This window comes from Jaculus jaculus, chromosome 12, assembly GCF_020740685.1.
Source record: "Jaculus jaculus isolate mJacJac1 chromosome 12, mJacJac1.mat.Y.cur, whole genome shotgun sequence".
Taxonomy (NCBI): domain Eukaryota; kingdom Metazoa; phylum Chordata; class Mammalia; order Rodentia; family Dipodidae; genus Jaculus; species Jaculus jaculus.
Window position 1 is genome coordinate 29,882,720 of NC_059113.1, and position 15,275 is coordinate 29,897,994.

Below are 15,275 nucleotides of genomic sequence, written 5' to 3' on the forward strand. Positions count from 1 at the left end.
TTTCCTGATGTATTTTCAAACCCACAGTGTGGAACTGGGTCATAAATTCCCGCTGTGCAGTAAGATGATAAATTAGTCATTCCTAAAAGGGGGTGGGGAAAGTCAAGCTCCCATTTTAAATGTGTGAATTTATTACAAAGAAGTCAACTTTCCGCAGATGACTGGTTTTTCTTCAAGTCAATTAAAACAATCTTTTGTGAAAATGAATTTCAAGGGCAGGGAATTGAATATTAGGCACAAAAGGAAATGGAAACCTCGAACGTTTTTAAAAAGAGACATAGAGGGCCGGAGAGATGGCTTAGAGGTGAAGACACTTGCCTGTGAAGGCTAAGGACCAAGGTTCAATTCTGCAGTACCCCCATTGCCCCAGGCTTCCACAATAACATAACAAATGTAACATAATGTGCTACCATTCTACAGGCCCAGAGAATGAAAGATATCATGGGCCCGAACCTCCCACACAGGGTGAGTTACGGTGGACCTTCTCTTTAGAAACTGCTTACCGCAGCTACTGGGTTTTAGCGGGGAGGGATCCTTCTGCCTTTCTTATGGGACCGCCCACTGCAGCGAGGTGGCATGAGGGGTCGCTCTCAGATACGCACACGGGCCCCAACCACTAAGCCCTGTCTCTCCTGCCCTCACCTGTGGCTCACCTGGATGGCGTGATCGGAGTGAGGTCCTTTCCCATGGTCTGGATCACTCTTCTCCCCCAAACCCAGAGGCCTGTGCAAATCCCAACTCCTCCATAAAACAGCAGCCAGACAGGAGTAGCTGCTTCTTGCAGCACTGCGCCTTGTTCGTATATTAGCCATAAAGCTACCAGGGGGCCGATGGCATTACTGTTGGGGGGAGGGGGAAAGATGAATTACACAGAGATACGACACTGTTTGCAAAAGGCAGCGATTTTTCAATTCTGAGAATTAGTCAGTCTTCCTGTATTTGTGACTTACCTGCATCATCTAAGTCATCAAAATGACTTTGAATACAGTTGTAAAGACCACATTTGCCATTTCAGCCACAGTGTATGGTTTAGTAATGTTAAGTGTAGTTATACTGCAGTGAAACAGAATTCCAGAACTTTTTCATTTTGCAAATCTGAAGTCCTATATCCATTAAGCTACCTTGTCTCTCTCCCCCGACTCATTGGCAACCATATTCTGCTTTCTGCTTCTGTAAGTTTGACTTCTTTACGGACATGTGGTATCATATAGCATTTTTGTAGTTACTAGCTAATTTCACGTAGTCTGATGCTTTCACAGTTAATCCACAAGGCAGGATATAATAGAATTGCATTTCTTTCTTATGTCTGACTCCCCCCCCCCCCCCCCCGCCAAATGTCTTTCCATTTCCGCTGCCACTCCTGATACTGCTGCTGATTCTCCCTGCCAGTCACAGCTCACAACCGTGGTGCGCACTTCGGCAGTCCTTCCAGATTCCCCATAAGAACAGCAAGGCAAAGGTTCTGCTGCAGGAGGACTGGATGAAGCTCAGGCCTTGCATCCTTTCCCCTGGACATTACTGTCCCTCAGAGCCTCAGAAACCATTCAGAGCTCAGAGCTCTCACATACGGGCTTTTAGACCCCATGTTGGCCCAGCAGTGTAGACAGAATATGGGTTGTGTCACAACCGAGTGGCTTCCAAGAGGGCTTCACTTTAGCTGTGTGATCTTAGGCAACCAATTTCACATTTCTGAGCTTCAGGCCTGTCTTGTAAGAACATTACTGATCTAGCTTAGAGGCTTGTTTTGAAGAGGATTACAGGCAGTTATAAATGATTCAGAGCTGTGGCCTGACATATGTTTGATAAGCTTTCTCTGGATGGTTCTGTTGTCACAGGATCATTTCTTTAACTTGCTTTTATTAGACGACATCCTGCTCAAAAGCCTCAAAGACAGCTCCCAAGTTGCAAGCGTCTGCTCCAGATAATGGTAATCTGAAGCAGTTACTGAATACAAATGCTGTTTTGGGATACTTTGTTATTTTCCTATGCGTATTTGTTATTTTCCTATGCGTATGTTTTTTTCTAATTTCCCTAGCCAGGGCTGGCACTTCTACACATTCACAGCAGGCGGGCGGGAGGCACTCACTGCATTTCCACACGGAAGGCTGTGTTCCGCTCCCCCCGCAGCATTGTACTCAGGAGCCTATCTGGAAAGACAGCAGTGTCCCAGCAGGGCAGGCCTCTGGGGCCACTGAGTGGGATCTCGAATGTTACTGCAAACCACTGTCTCTTTTGTTCTAGTCACAGAATAAGTTAGGGCCATGCTCTTAAACCGTAGTGAGTCAGCCCGTCAAACCTTCCAGTGGCCACTCTTCTCTGTGTGAAAAATGCCTTCCTCTGAATTTTTTTTTTTTTTTTTTATTTCTTGAGGTAGAGTCACATTTTAGCTCAGGCTGACCTGGAATTCACTTTATGAAGTCTCAGGGTGGCCTTGAACTCATGGTGATGCTCCTACCTCTGCCTCCCAAGTGCTGGGATTAAAGGTGTGCACCACCATGCCTGGCTGAAAAACTTATTTTTAAGAGGAGCTGGCTGTGTTGCCAAGGATTGGTCTTAAGCTCCTGGGCTCGAGCATCCCTCTCGCCCTGGCTTCCCAAGCAGCTGGGACTCCTTTGCCTGGAAGATCAAAATTTCTCTTTGCCTCTACCTGGCCCTGAGTAATCCTGGCCTCCATGATTTGTTGACCTCGCAGTTTCCACTCTCTGTCCCTGCAAGACCTCCTGCTCTAGAATAGTCTAGGCATTCCACTCCAGCCTTGGAACCTTCTGTCCCCTCCCCCATACCAATCCTTTGTTTGGTTCAGACCCTGCCAGTGGGTAGCCCCACGCCCAGCACCCTGAGCTGGTCTCCAGCTGAAGACCTAGAGTTCTGGTCCCTTCTACTCCCTGGGGCATGCCGTGGCTACTCATGCGCAGACGTCCCAGCACCCAGCAGACTCCAGGGCATGTCTGCTGAATGAAGTGAAAGGTACCTCACATCGTTGCCACCGTGAGCAAAGGACCCAAAGCAGGCAGTGAGGACTTGAAGAAAATGGAACAGCAGGTGGACCTCTGCAGTGTCCTTCTCTTCCTTCTCTTCCTCCACGGGGTCCTCTCGAGGCCGGTCAGGGTCTGCAAGCTCGGAGGCCAGCTTCATTTCCACGCCACCCTCCTCGGCCTCGATCTCGGCCTCAGCCACTGCGTTGCAGTAGCTGGAGTAGCTGTCGTAGCGAAGCCTCTTCTTGGAATAGGCCACGGTGTCGCCCACCAGCTTCTCACTGTCCTCGGGGGCGGAGGACGTGTCCGTGGACCTGAAGGTGGCGTGCACCGGCATGCCGCAGATGGCCGCCGTGTAGCAGGTGTAGCTGTTGTTCCTCCGCAGCAGCCTATAGCTGTTTTCCTGAGCTGGCTTCTCCTCGGAGCCCTTGTCCACATGGATTTTGTGCAGCAAGTCTTTGTAGAGCCCCGAGTCTTTGTGCACAGTGTGGTACACGTGACCATCACTCTTCATGTGGCCATCAAAGCCAAACGTCCCATTGGAGATGGGTGACTTTGCAGAGCCATGAGTCATGGAAAGTGCCCGTCCTGAAAAGGATGTACAAGAGGCCGATTTTAGGGTATGTGAGGGAGTGTACCTGAGTGGCAGAAAACCTGCTTAGCATGCACAAGGGTCAGGGTTGGATCCTCAACCACCAAAAACCACACAATATAATATAAGAGTGTTGGGAAGATGGCTCAGTGGTGAGTGGTGATTGCTGGCAAGACCTACTAGCCAGGGTTTCATTCCCCAGTACCCATGGAAAGCCAGATGTGCAAAGTGGCCCATGTGTCTGGAGTTCATTTACAGTGGCAAGAGGGCTTGGGGCACACATATTTTCTCTTTTTCAAATTAAAAAGATAAAAAAACCGTAAAATTGGGGGACACTTTTGTATCTGTGCCAGCCCAGCTGCTCCCTTCCTGGGAAGGCTCTCCCCATTACACATATGCAAGCTCTCCAGGCAAGCCTTACCGTAGGAGATCCGTGGGTGGTTCCCTGTGGATGTGCCCTCAGAAGTCCCCACAGTCTCCCCAGATGGCCCTGTGAGAGGGACGGTGCTGTCATCGCTGGTCTTGGCACCTGGCAGCTCCTTAAAGACTGGAGACTCTGCTTCCTGGACTTTACTGAGGCTTTCGTCAGAGGCTCGTGACAAAGCCCCTTCCTTTTCTAAGTTGCCTATAGAAAACAGAGAAAAGCATTCATTACAGGAAAATGGACATTAAGGAGTGAATATAGGGCTGGAGAGATTGCTTAGCAGTTAAGGCACTTGCCTGCGAAGCCTAAGGACCCATGTTCGACTCTCCAGGTCCCACATAAGCCAGATGCACAAGGTGGCACATGCATCTGGAGTTTGTTTGCAGTGGCTAGAGGCCCTGGCACACCCATTCCCTCTCTCTCATCTCAAATAATAGTAACAATTTTTTTAAAGTGAGTGCATTTTTGTATGCTTTAGTAATTACTTTGAAACAAAAAAAGGTGATAGCTAGATTGAGGAAAATAATGTAGAAATTTTAATCAATTATGCAGCAAACTCAAGCCAGAAAATTCAGCCAGTGAGCAAATGACAGGTACTTAGGGCCTCAGTTACTACATCAAAAAAAAATAATAATAATTAATTAAGGGCTGGAGAGATGGCTTAGTGGTTAAGTGCTTGCTTGTGAAGCTTAAGGACCCGGTTTGAGGCTCGATTACCTGGGACCCACGTTAGCCAGATGCACAAGGGGGCACACACATCTGGAGTTCATTTACAGTGGCTGGAGGCCCTGGCGCACACATTTTCTTTCCTTCTATCTGCCTCTTTCTCTCTCTGTCTGTTGCTCTCAAATAAATAAATAAAAATAAAAACAAACAAAATATCATTAAAAAAATTAAAAAGAGAGGGTTAAATATGACTCCCCAGATTTCTCCCAGGGCTGACATTCTATATATAAATCTATAGCCATCTAAGCTGGCCTTCTATTTTCTTTCTTTTCTTCTTTTTTGGTTTTTTAAATTTTTTTTGAGGTAGGATCTCGCTCTAGGCTGCCCTGGAATTCACTCTGTAGTCTCAGGTTGGCCTTGAACTCACAGCAATCATCCTACCTCTGCCTCCTGAATGCTGGGATTAAAGACATGTGCCACCACACCCAGCTTCAGATTTCCTTAGAATACCAAATTTTATGTAATGAGTGAACCCTGTTCATCAGCAGGAACAGGGAGATCTCATTTGCTGAAACAAACAGGTAAACAAGCAAACAAACAAACTTTAGAAAGAAAGCAGGAAGCTGGGGTGATGGCGCACACCCACAATTCTAGTGTTCTTCATGCGGAGGCAGTAGGATTGCTGCATCAAGAGTTTGAGACCTATGGGCTAAAGAGAAGGCTTAGCGGTTCAGGCATTTGCCTGCAAAGCCAACATTTCCGTTCCACTCTCCAGGACCCACATAAGCCAGATGCACAAGGGGTGCATGCATCTAGAGTTCGTTTGCACTGAGCCATATTCCTAAGAATATTTATCTTCATCTTTAAAAAATATGGTTTATTTTTATTTTTTGAGGTAGGGTCTTGCTTTAGCCCAGGCCAACCTGGAATTCACTATATCGTCTCAGGCAGGCCTCAAACTCATAGCAACCCTCCTATTTTGGCCTCCTGAGTGCTGGGATTGAAGGTGTACATTACCATGCCTGGCCATCATGAGTTTTAAAAAATATTTTTATTTACTTCTTTGCAAAGAGGGGAGGAAGAGAAAATGAGTATGAATGGGCCAGTCAGTGCCTCTTCCCACTGCAAATGAACTCCAAAATATATGCCCTACTTTGTGCAGCCTGGTTTTACATGGGTACAGGGGAGGGCCCTCAGGTTTCATAAGCAAGTGCCTTTAACCTCTGAGCAACTCTCCAGCCCCTAAAATATGGTTTTTATTGAAGTATAATTTACATATGATTTGAAGTGGTGGTTGACCTGTGGCACACCAGCCTTCTTTAGCAAGACAGAATATCCCCACATCCCTGAAAGACTCCTTCATGTTCTTTCAATCTTTTCAAAGCTCCTATTCCAAGGACCGGTGATTTCTATTGCTATTAATTTGCCCTCTTCTTAAATTTTATGGAAAAGTACTTTAAAATTTTCATGGGATTCTTGAGACATGGAATCTGTTACTTATTTGAATTCCTTTGTATCTGGCCTGTGAAGTTCATTAAGTGGCTGCATTTGCCAGGAGTAATTCTTTAATGCTAAATTGTGCTCTGTTGTGCATATACAACATGGCAATCAACTGATGGACATTTGGGCTGCTTCCAACTCGGGGGCTAAAGGATTGGTATATGGAAGTCTTTTTGCACAAGTCCCTCTGAGTAAAAGTGCTGGGCCGTATGGTAAGCACATGATTAATTTTGTAAGAAATTGCTCTACTGATTATACTACTTTTCATTTCACCATGAGTGCACACACAATCCAGATAGTTGTACTTATCTCACAAACACTTGGAATTGCTGGTCTCTGCAATTTAGCCACTCTTGCGGGCATGAAGTGCTATCTTCATGCATTTCCCCAAGATGTTCACACATTGCAACAAGGACCCCACTGCTCACCTGGGACACCAGTTACCAAGAAAAACTCTGAGCCAGGAACAGGAGTCAAGATGTGGCCAGAGACTTTGGCACGTGTTCCTGCACATATTCTGGGTTTAGCTGCACCCCCAACGCCTCCATTCTCATTGGCTTACATGGGAAGTCTCCGGAAGGAGGGTTTTGTAACTTAGAAGAATAGGAATGTCTACCAGAAATTGGTGTTACCAACAATGAGATGTTGATGGGAGAGACCTATGAGGTCCCCAAAACAAGACAGGCTTTGGTCAAAGCACTTGAGTTCCCACCTGAGGTAACACGTAAGACCCTATTGCTGAAGACACCATGTGCTGTCAGCATAGAACACAGAGAGACCTGGCTGGAATCCGGAAGAGAGCTGGTCCCCAGCCAGCCTGTCTAGTGCTGGAAAGCACTACATGAGCTACTGGGGGAAAGTGGCCAACCACAGGGGTCTGAGCTACTCCGAAGCAAACATCCTGACAAGATGCACACGCCAGTACAACAGTGGCACACAGCCGTGGTGGGTAACCGATAGCTTTCTGATTGGCTAAGAGATCTGCTCAGTGGAAAGGAACCCATATCTGGAACTGGGAACTGGTCAGAATCCTATGGAGTCAAAGATTATGCTCTCGAATGTCAAGCTCCCACTAGTCTTTGGCTAAAATAGGGGTTACATACATCAGATTCTCCCTAAATTAATAACGCTTATCCAATTTAACCTATGCTGACTTCGCTCCTGTTGGAGAATCTGTTCTTCTTTTTCAGAAGGGAGCGACACCCGAGAAAGTAAACCACCCATTGCACTTTAGCCAAGGCCTAGCTGAATCCACAGAGGAATTGGGGAGATGAGCAAGAGTGCTGCTTCCATGCTGAGCCTGACAATCAGTGCCAGGGTGGAGACAGACCCTGAGGGCACTCAATACCTACCAAAGCAGAGATCCAGAGGCTCCTAAGAGCTCATCACTGAAGTAGACTTAAAATTCACCCACCACGGTTCAGGGTATTTTGCAGGAGAGAGGGTGGAGAGACTGTCAGAGCCACAGGTTGCCCTGAGGCACTGCCTCCCCCCAACAACTGACTGCTGCTCCCACAATGTATAACCCACAGCCCCATGGGGAATACCTGCAACCCCACTGAGGAGCATCCCCAGGGGATGGGGGCAACGACAAGGGAAAGGATGCTACCAACGCATGATGTCTCCATACTACAGTACGTCTGTGATAAATGATACTATAAAACGAATGGAAATGTGCTTACCTGCTATTTTCCTCCGCATCCACGGACACACAAAGAGCCACACGAAGAAGGCCAGCAGCAGAGCGACACCGAGGGAGATGAGCGCAATGGCCCACAGCGGCAGAACCAGACCCATCACTGTGGACACAGCAGACAGTGCTGTCAGTGACATCCAGTCCTCCCTGTCGCCAAGCTAGAACAAGCCGTCTGGACTCTGTTCCACAAACTTTCCACAGAGTAAACCCAAACCAAACATGCCGTACATTGAGAATAGACGGACTCAGGATTAAGACACGTTGTGTTTTGGGAATTTGTGCTGGTTAGAAAGCTAAATATTATGATCATTACCACTTTGGCATGAAAGTCTGTGATGTCTGGAACAATGCCATTTACTACACATATTATGCTGATATCTGAATGGCTGAGTGGACAAACGTGTCTATAAGGGAGTCTGTGTCCTCTGTCTTAACAGAGAGCCCCTCCCACAGGCGGGATGTGATGGCTGCTTTTCTGTTTCCTTGGTAGTCAGAAGCCCTGCTTCAAATGGATATGACACTCTGATCACATCAAGAATCTCTTTTAAAAAGTCAGCTTAGAAATTAAAATACAAAAAACTTTGGGCTAAGCATGGTAGTGCACGCCTATAATCCCAGCATGTGGGAAGTTAAGGTTGGAGGACTGTTGAGTTGGAAGCTAACCTGGGCTACAGAATGAGACTCTGTCTCATAAAGACCAAGATCAATATGTGTGGTGGTGCACACCTTTAATCCTAGCACTCAAGAGGCAGAGGTAGGAAGATCACTGTGAGTCTGAGGCCAGTCTAAGACTATAGAGCGAATCCCAGGTCAGCCTGGGATAGAGTGAGTCCCTACCTTCAAAAACAAAACAAAACAAAAAAACCAACCAAACAAAACCTCCCATAGAAATACAAGCTTGTTCAAAGACACTGACCTTCAAATGTAACTGTTCTTGGAAGCGTCAATTTATGGAATTACAACACAGAAAAACTTCCCAACAAAATTTAGTAGTGTAATGACACTACCCAAGGGAAAGGCAGGAGTGCATCTAGCTCAGCAGCAATCTTGCCTTAGCATGTTTCCCTCTGGGGCTCTCACTCCACATTCTGTCACTGGTGGCAAGAGGCCCCTGCATGTTCCCAGGCAATTTAAATTCCAGGTACAATTTAAATTCTCATGCAAACGTGCACATATATCGATCTACCACAGCACTATTTATAGTGATGCGAATTTTCAGAGCAACTAACACATGTGTCATTATGGAGATGTAAAAACACTGACAGTACATTGTCATATAGGGAAGGCTGGTTGGTGTCACTGAGAGAGGAAGACCCAAGGTCTAGTAAATACGAAAAACAAGCTATATAATGAATGCACAGCATGGCCCACTAACAGAAGAAAACCACCCATCTCTTCACTTCTGCCATATGTGGAAACATGGAGCAAGAGGTCTGGAACAATACAATGGTTTCTTCCATGGATACATGGGGGACCGGAGTGGAGTTTCATTTCTTTTTCTTTTTTTTATTTATTTATTTTTTATTTTATTTTATTTATTGATTTGAGAGCGACAGACACAGATAGAAAGACAGAGAGAGGGAGAGAGAGAATGGGCGCGCCAGGGCCTCCAGCCTCTGCAAACGAACTCCAGATGCGTGCGCCCCCTTGTGCATCTGGCTAACGTGGGACCTGGGGAACTGAGCCTCGAACCGGGGTCCTTAGGCTTCACAGGCAAGCGCTTAACCGCTAAGCCATCTCTCCAGCCCCATTTCTTTTTCTTTTTAATTTTTGTTTGTTTATTTATTTATTTGAGAGCGACAGAGAGAAGGAGGCAGAGAAAGAGGGAGACAGAGAGAGAGAAAGAGAAAGACAAAGAGAGAAAGACAGACAGAGAGAGAGAGAGAGATTGAGAGAATGGATGCGCCAGAGCTTCCAGCCTCTGTAAACAAACTCCAGATGCATGTGCCCCCTTGTGCATCAGGCTAACGTGGGTCCTGGGGAACTGAGCCTCGAACTAGGGTCCTTAGGCTTCTCAGGCAAGCACCTAGCCGCTAAGCCATCTCTCCAGCCCAAGTTTCATTTCTTTCTTTCTTTCTTTTTCTTTCTTTCTTTTTTTTTTGGTTTTCCAAGGTAGGGTCTCACTCTGGTCCAGGCTGACCTGGAATTAACTCTGTAGTCTCAGGGTGGCCTCGAACTCATGGCGATCCTCCTACCTCTGCCTCCCAAGTGCTGGGATTAAAGGCGTGCGCCACCACGCCTGGCTCCAAGTTTCATTTCTTATTACATATGCCTTTAAACTAACAACTTAAAATGCATATAATAATATCATTTTATAAATTGTTAAAAACATCTTTTCTTTTGCAAAATAAAGCTTTTGTTTTTGTTTTTCAAGGTAGGGTCTCACTCTGGTTCAGGCTGACCTGGAATTAACTAGGTAGTCTCAGGGTGGCCTTGAACTCAAGGCAGTCCTCCTACCTCTGCCTCCCGAGTGCTGGAATTAGAGGCGTGTACCATCATACCTGGCTACAAAATAAAGTTTTCATGGTATATGCTATATTACCTTGTTAACTATTTTATACAAAGAAATCAGCTCAGTGTTACTCGAAGTATTATTAAGTACTTTAATAACTGTAAGAGGTTATGGAGGGAGAGAAGAGGAAAGAAAGGGAAAGAAAACTGCGATTTGTTCAAAGAACACTGTATGAAACCTAATTCTTTATGTTAATAAAAAATAGAAAAGCAATATGTCAGAAAAGGAGTTACAAATTAAATATCTAATACTATGACAGAAGTCAGAATTAATGTTCATAAATATTAAAAACAAAGCCCCAGAGTTCCCTGGCTTGCTTACTGCTTGCTAACAGGTGCTGGAGGGAATGTAGCCACTTAGCTCCGCTCTCAAACTTGGAGGATAGCAGGGGGCCATGGACTTAGTACTGCCCTAGGCTGGGAGCTGATTCCACTTCCCCTTTAGCTCTGCTAATGAACCTGCACCCAGAGATGCTCATAGCCTCATGCAAGATGACTGGGTCATGTGTGCCTGTGGGGCTCCATCTTAAAAATAAACAAATAAATAAAAGGCCGGGCGTGGTGGCGCACGCCTTTAATCCCAGCACTTGGGAGGCAGAGGTAGGAAGATCGCTGTGAGTTTGAAGCTAGCCTGAGACTACATAGTGAATTCCAGGTCAGCCTTGGTTAGAGCAAGACGCCACCTCAAAAACAACAGCAACAACAAAAATTTTTACAAAGGAAAAAAAAAATGGAAAAAAAGAGAAAAAGAAGCTGAATCAATGCATACCCTAGGCAAAACATTTCTTTCCTTCTAAATACTTAAGGCTGTTTGCTATAACAAAATTACTTTGTATTGGATTGCCTTCATCTTTCAAATGATTTACTTCCTGAAGACAACCAGGCACCTCACGGTTGTTTCCTGCTGTGCACATACAAAGTAGGGCACAGCTTAAATGGTCATGTTCACTCAGCCAAGAGTGGCTGCCAAGAACGGCGCAGGGAGCCCTGAACCTCGGGTTTTGGCTCTTGCCACTGAATGGCCTTTCATCTCATGCTCCCTTCATTTTCTGAACAATGATATGATGAGGAGTGAGCTAGCACTGACCTCAAGCATTTTTATGATTCTATTCCAAATCCCACAGAGTAGAAGATACTCAAGTTATTTAGGGAAGAAATGAACAGAACTTTTTAATAAATATTTTATTTATTTATTTGAGAGAGAGAGAAAATGGGCATGTCAGGGCCTCTAGCGACTGCAAAAGAACTCCAGACGTATGCATCACCTTGTGCATTTGGCTTACATAAATACTGGGTAATAGAACCTTGGTCTTTTGGCTTTGCCTTAACCGCTAAGCCATCTCTCCAGCCCTGAATAGGACTTTTAAATAAATTCTCCATCTCTATTGTCATTACTTTGCTCTTGTTTTAACATATGATGAACATTACTAGGATCTTCAAAAGATTTATATTTATATTAAAACTCAGAGGGCTGGAGAATGGCTCAGCGGTTTTGGTGCTTGCCTGCAAAGCCTAATAACCTGGGTTCAACTTCCCAGTACCCACATCGACCGAGATAGACAGTGGTACATGCATCTGGAGCTCATTTGCAGTAGCTGGGAGACCTAGTGTACCCATCCTTTCTCTCTCTCTCCCTCCCCCACTTCTCTGTATTGTGTGTGTCTATCTTCTATGTCTCTGCCTACAAATAAATAAACAATTTTTTTTATTTCTAAAAGAATTTTTATTTATTCATTTGAGAAAGACAGAGACAGATAGATAGAAACAAAGAGAGAGAGGGAGGGAGGGAGGGAGGGAGGGAGGCAGGGAGGGAGGCAGGGAGAGAACGGAGCACCAGGGCCTCCAGCCACTGTAAACCAACTCCGGACACATGCGGCACTTCGTGCATCTGGCCTTTGTGGTTACTAGGGAATTGAACCAAGACTGGGAAGCCAGTGGTCACACTGGCAGCAGGAAGCAGACAGCCAACAGCAAACAGGGCTGGGCTATGGGTCACCTCAAGACCTGCCCCCAGTGACTTACTTCCTCCAGCAGGGTTCCACCTCCCAAAGTTTCCTCAAGCTTCCCAAACAGCATCACTCAGGACCAAGCATTTAAATAGATGAGGTTATGGGGGACGTTCTATAGTCTGGATGCTATGGTCTCAGCCAGGAACCCAGAGATCCTCAGCAAAGCTCCTTCTCACAGTGCCTAGGAGGTGCTGGTGAGCTGACTGCCCTGGGCTTGGACGAGAAGCAGCTATGGCTGGAGGTCAGGGAGGAAGAGGAGCAAGACCAGAGGCAGAGAAGACAGAAGGAGAGAACATAGCCAAGACAGAAGAGGACCAGGAGATAGAGGAGAACAAGGAAGAGCAGAACCAGGCCTCTCTGGTTGCCATGTTCCAGGAACAAGTTTGCACCACAGAAACCAGAAACCAGTCCTGGGAATGGCTGGGAATCAATTTGCTGATAAAAAGGAACAACCTGCTAGTCTGAACTTTTTCACAAATTAATTAATTTTCACATGTGTATGTAGACACACTAGGGTCTCCTGTTATTGCAAACAAACACCAGATGCTTGTGCCACTGTTTGCACCCAGCTTAATATGGGTGGTTTAGGAATTCAACCTAGACCAGCAGTAGGCTTTGCAGGCAAGTGCCTGTAACTTCTGAACCATCTTCCCAGCCTTGCTTGCCAGAACTTTTTAAGAATACTCATTACCTAAGAATGGTAATAAGGAAGCAATATTTATGATAAAAGAGGTGATTAGCCAAGCACAGTACACGACTGTGGTTCCAACTACTCAGGAGGATTATTAAAGCCCAGAATAGCCTGAGCAGCACAGCAAGATCCAGACTCAGAAAGAGAGAGAGAGAGAGAGAGAGAGAGAGAGAGAGAGGGAGGGAGGAAGGAAGGAAGAAAGAGAGAGAGAGAAAGGAAGGAAGAAAGGAAGGAAGAAACTGAGAGAGAGAGAGGAAGGAGGGAAGGAAGGAAGGAAGGAAAGAAGGAAGGAAGGAAGGAAGGAAAGAAGGAAGGAAGAGACTGGGGAGGTGGCTCAGTAAGGATAGCGCACATGAAGACCTGACTTCAATCCCACACCTACGTAAAAGGCTGGGCATAACAGCAGCCTCTAATTCAAGCACTAGTCCTGGGTTCGGGGAGAGATCTAGTCCCACAAAATAAGGTGGAAGAGTGATTGAGGAAGACACTCAATGCTAACCTCTGGCACATGGGTGTATGTGCGCACAGGAGTGTATGCACGCATGCATGTGCGCACATACACCCATACAAATACACACAGGGGCTCACAAATGTTCTACACAGGTTCCCTGTTGAAATACAGACCACGGGGCTGAAGTATTTCTGTGTAGGAGTCCCAGTGTTGGACCAGAGCACACGTATGTTTGAGATTACTGTGTGATGCCAGTGCAGCTGGTTGACCATTTCACTTGGATTTGTTAGTTACATGTTACTGCCAGAGACTTGATCAGATGACCTGCCTTGCCTGCTTAAAGAGACAAGCAATGGATTTCAGCACTTGCGGTCTGAATAGAACAAAACCAGCTCCGCACAATTAAGGACCTTTTCCACTAAAAATGAACATTAAGCTTATATTCAACCCAAGCAAGCACTTGGTTTCCTGAAGTTATTTTGACATCTTGCTGATCATATTTTTAAGGACCAAATTTTATAGGCAATGTTTTACAACACTGTCAACCTTGTTCACCAAATATGTCACCATGGCTACTTATGATACAGTTGGAAAAGTAGAGGTGAACCATATGAAGAAAAAGTGTGTCATTAATGTACGAAAAAAAAAAAAAACAAACAACAAGCTGATGTTCAAATATAATATATGAACCCTCCATAAGACATTCTAGGAGAATTCCCCAGGAACTAAATCTGTGACTTAAGAAAACAAGTGGTTCATCCTTAAGAGTCATGACCTTTCCTTCCTTCTCTTCCAGGTGAGTCCTACAAAAGTTTCAAGAAAAAAAATTTCTATACAGTTATGGAAAAAAATAGAAAGAGGGCTGGAGGAATGGCTTAGTGGTTAAGGCATTTGCCTGCAAAACCAAAGGACCCAGGTTTGATTCCCCAGGACCCATGTAAACCATATGCACAAGGGGTGCATGTGTCTGGAGTTCATTTGCAGTGGCTGGAGGCCTTGGAGTGCCCATTCTCTCACTCTCTCTCCCTCTTTCTCTGCCAAATAAATAAATAAAAATAATTAAAAAAAAATAGGAAGACAGGATGATATAAGGCATGCTGTCATTTTATAGCCCAAAAGTGAGGCTAATAATGGCTGATAATAATAAAACAGCCTCTAACAAACTAAGAGTTAGTTATGTGGGGCTGGAGAGATGGCTCAGTGGTTAAGGCGCTTGCCTGTAAAGCCTCAGGACCCAGGTTAGATTCCCCAGGACCCACATAAGCCGGATACACAAGGTGGCGCAAGCGTCTGGAGTTCATTTGCAGTGGCTGGAGGCTCTGCTGCACCCATTCTCTCTCTCTCTCTCTCTGATTCTTTCTCTCTCTCAAATAAAAAAAAAGAGAGTTGGTTATGTGCCAGGCCCTGTAGGAAGTGCCCTGCCCATATCATCTTTAACAGACAGACTCCTGCCATCCTTACTTCACAATAAGAATATGTCCCTACCCGAACAGCTGCCCACCCCAAACCCTGGCACAGGGACAATTGTGTTTCAATTGAATCATGTCCCACAACATCCATATGTAGATTGCTTTATATTCTAATGATGGAGGTGGCTTTGTTTTTTGGCATACCAAAGACATACTAAAATATAGGACTAGGCAGCCAAATACATTGGTAGTTTTTTTTTTTTTTGAGGTAGGGTCTCACTCTAGCTCAGACTAACCTGCAATTCACTAGTTCAGGGTAGCCTCAAACTTACAGTGATCCTCCTACCTCTG

General features: G+C 45.5%; 1 protein-coding gene across 7 annotated transcripts in view; it reads right to left on the bottom strand.

The window, feature by feature from the left end:
* Slc20a2 (solute carrier family 20 member 2) overlaps window positions 1-15,275 on the bottom strand; it is a 110,046-nt gene that overhangs the window by 9,514 nt on the left and 85,257 nt on the right. For all 7 annotated transcript variants that reach the window (XM_045130982.1, XM_045130978.1, XM_045130981.1 and 4 more), the window contains exons 6-9: window positions 7,840-7,956; window positions 3,989-4,192; window positions 2,972-3,563; window positions 654-839 (exon numbers count right to left, since the gene is read on the bottom strand). In XM_045130982.1, the coding sequence (XP_044986917.1) occupies window positions 654-839; window positions 2,972-3,563; window positions 3,989-4,192; window positions 7,840-7,956 (1,099 nt within the window). The remainder of the gene's footprint in view (window positions 1-653; window positions 840-2,971; window positions 3,564-3,988; window positions 4,193-7,839; window positions 7,957-15,275) is intronic.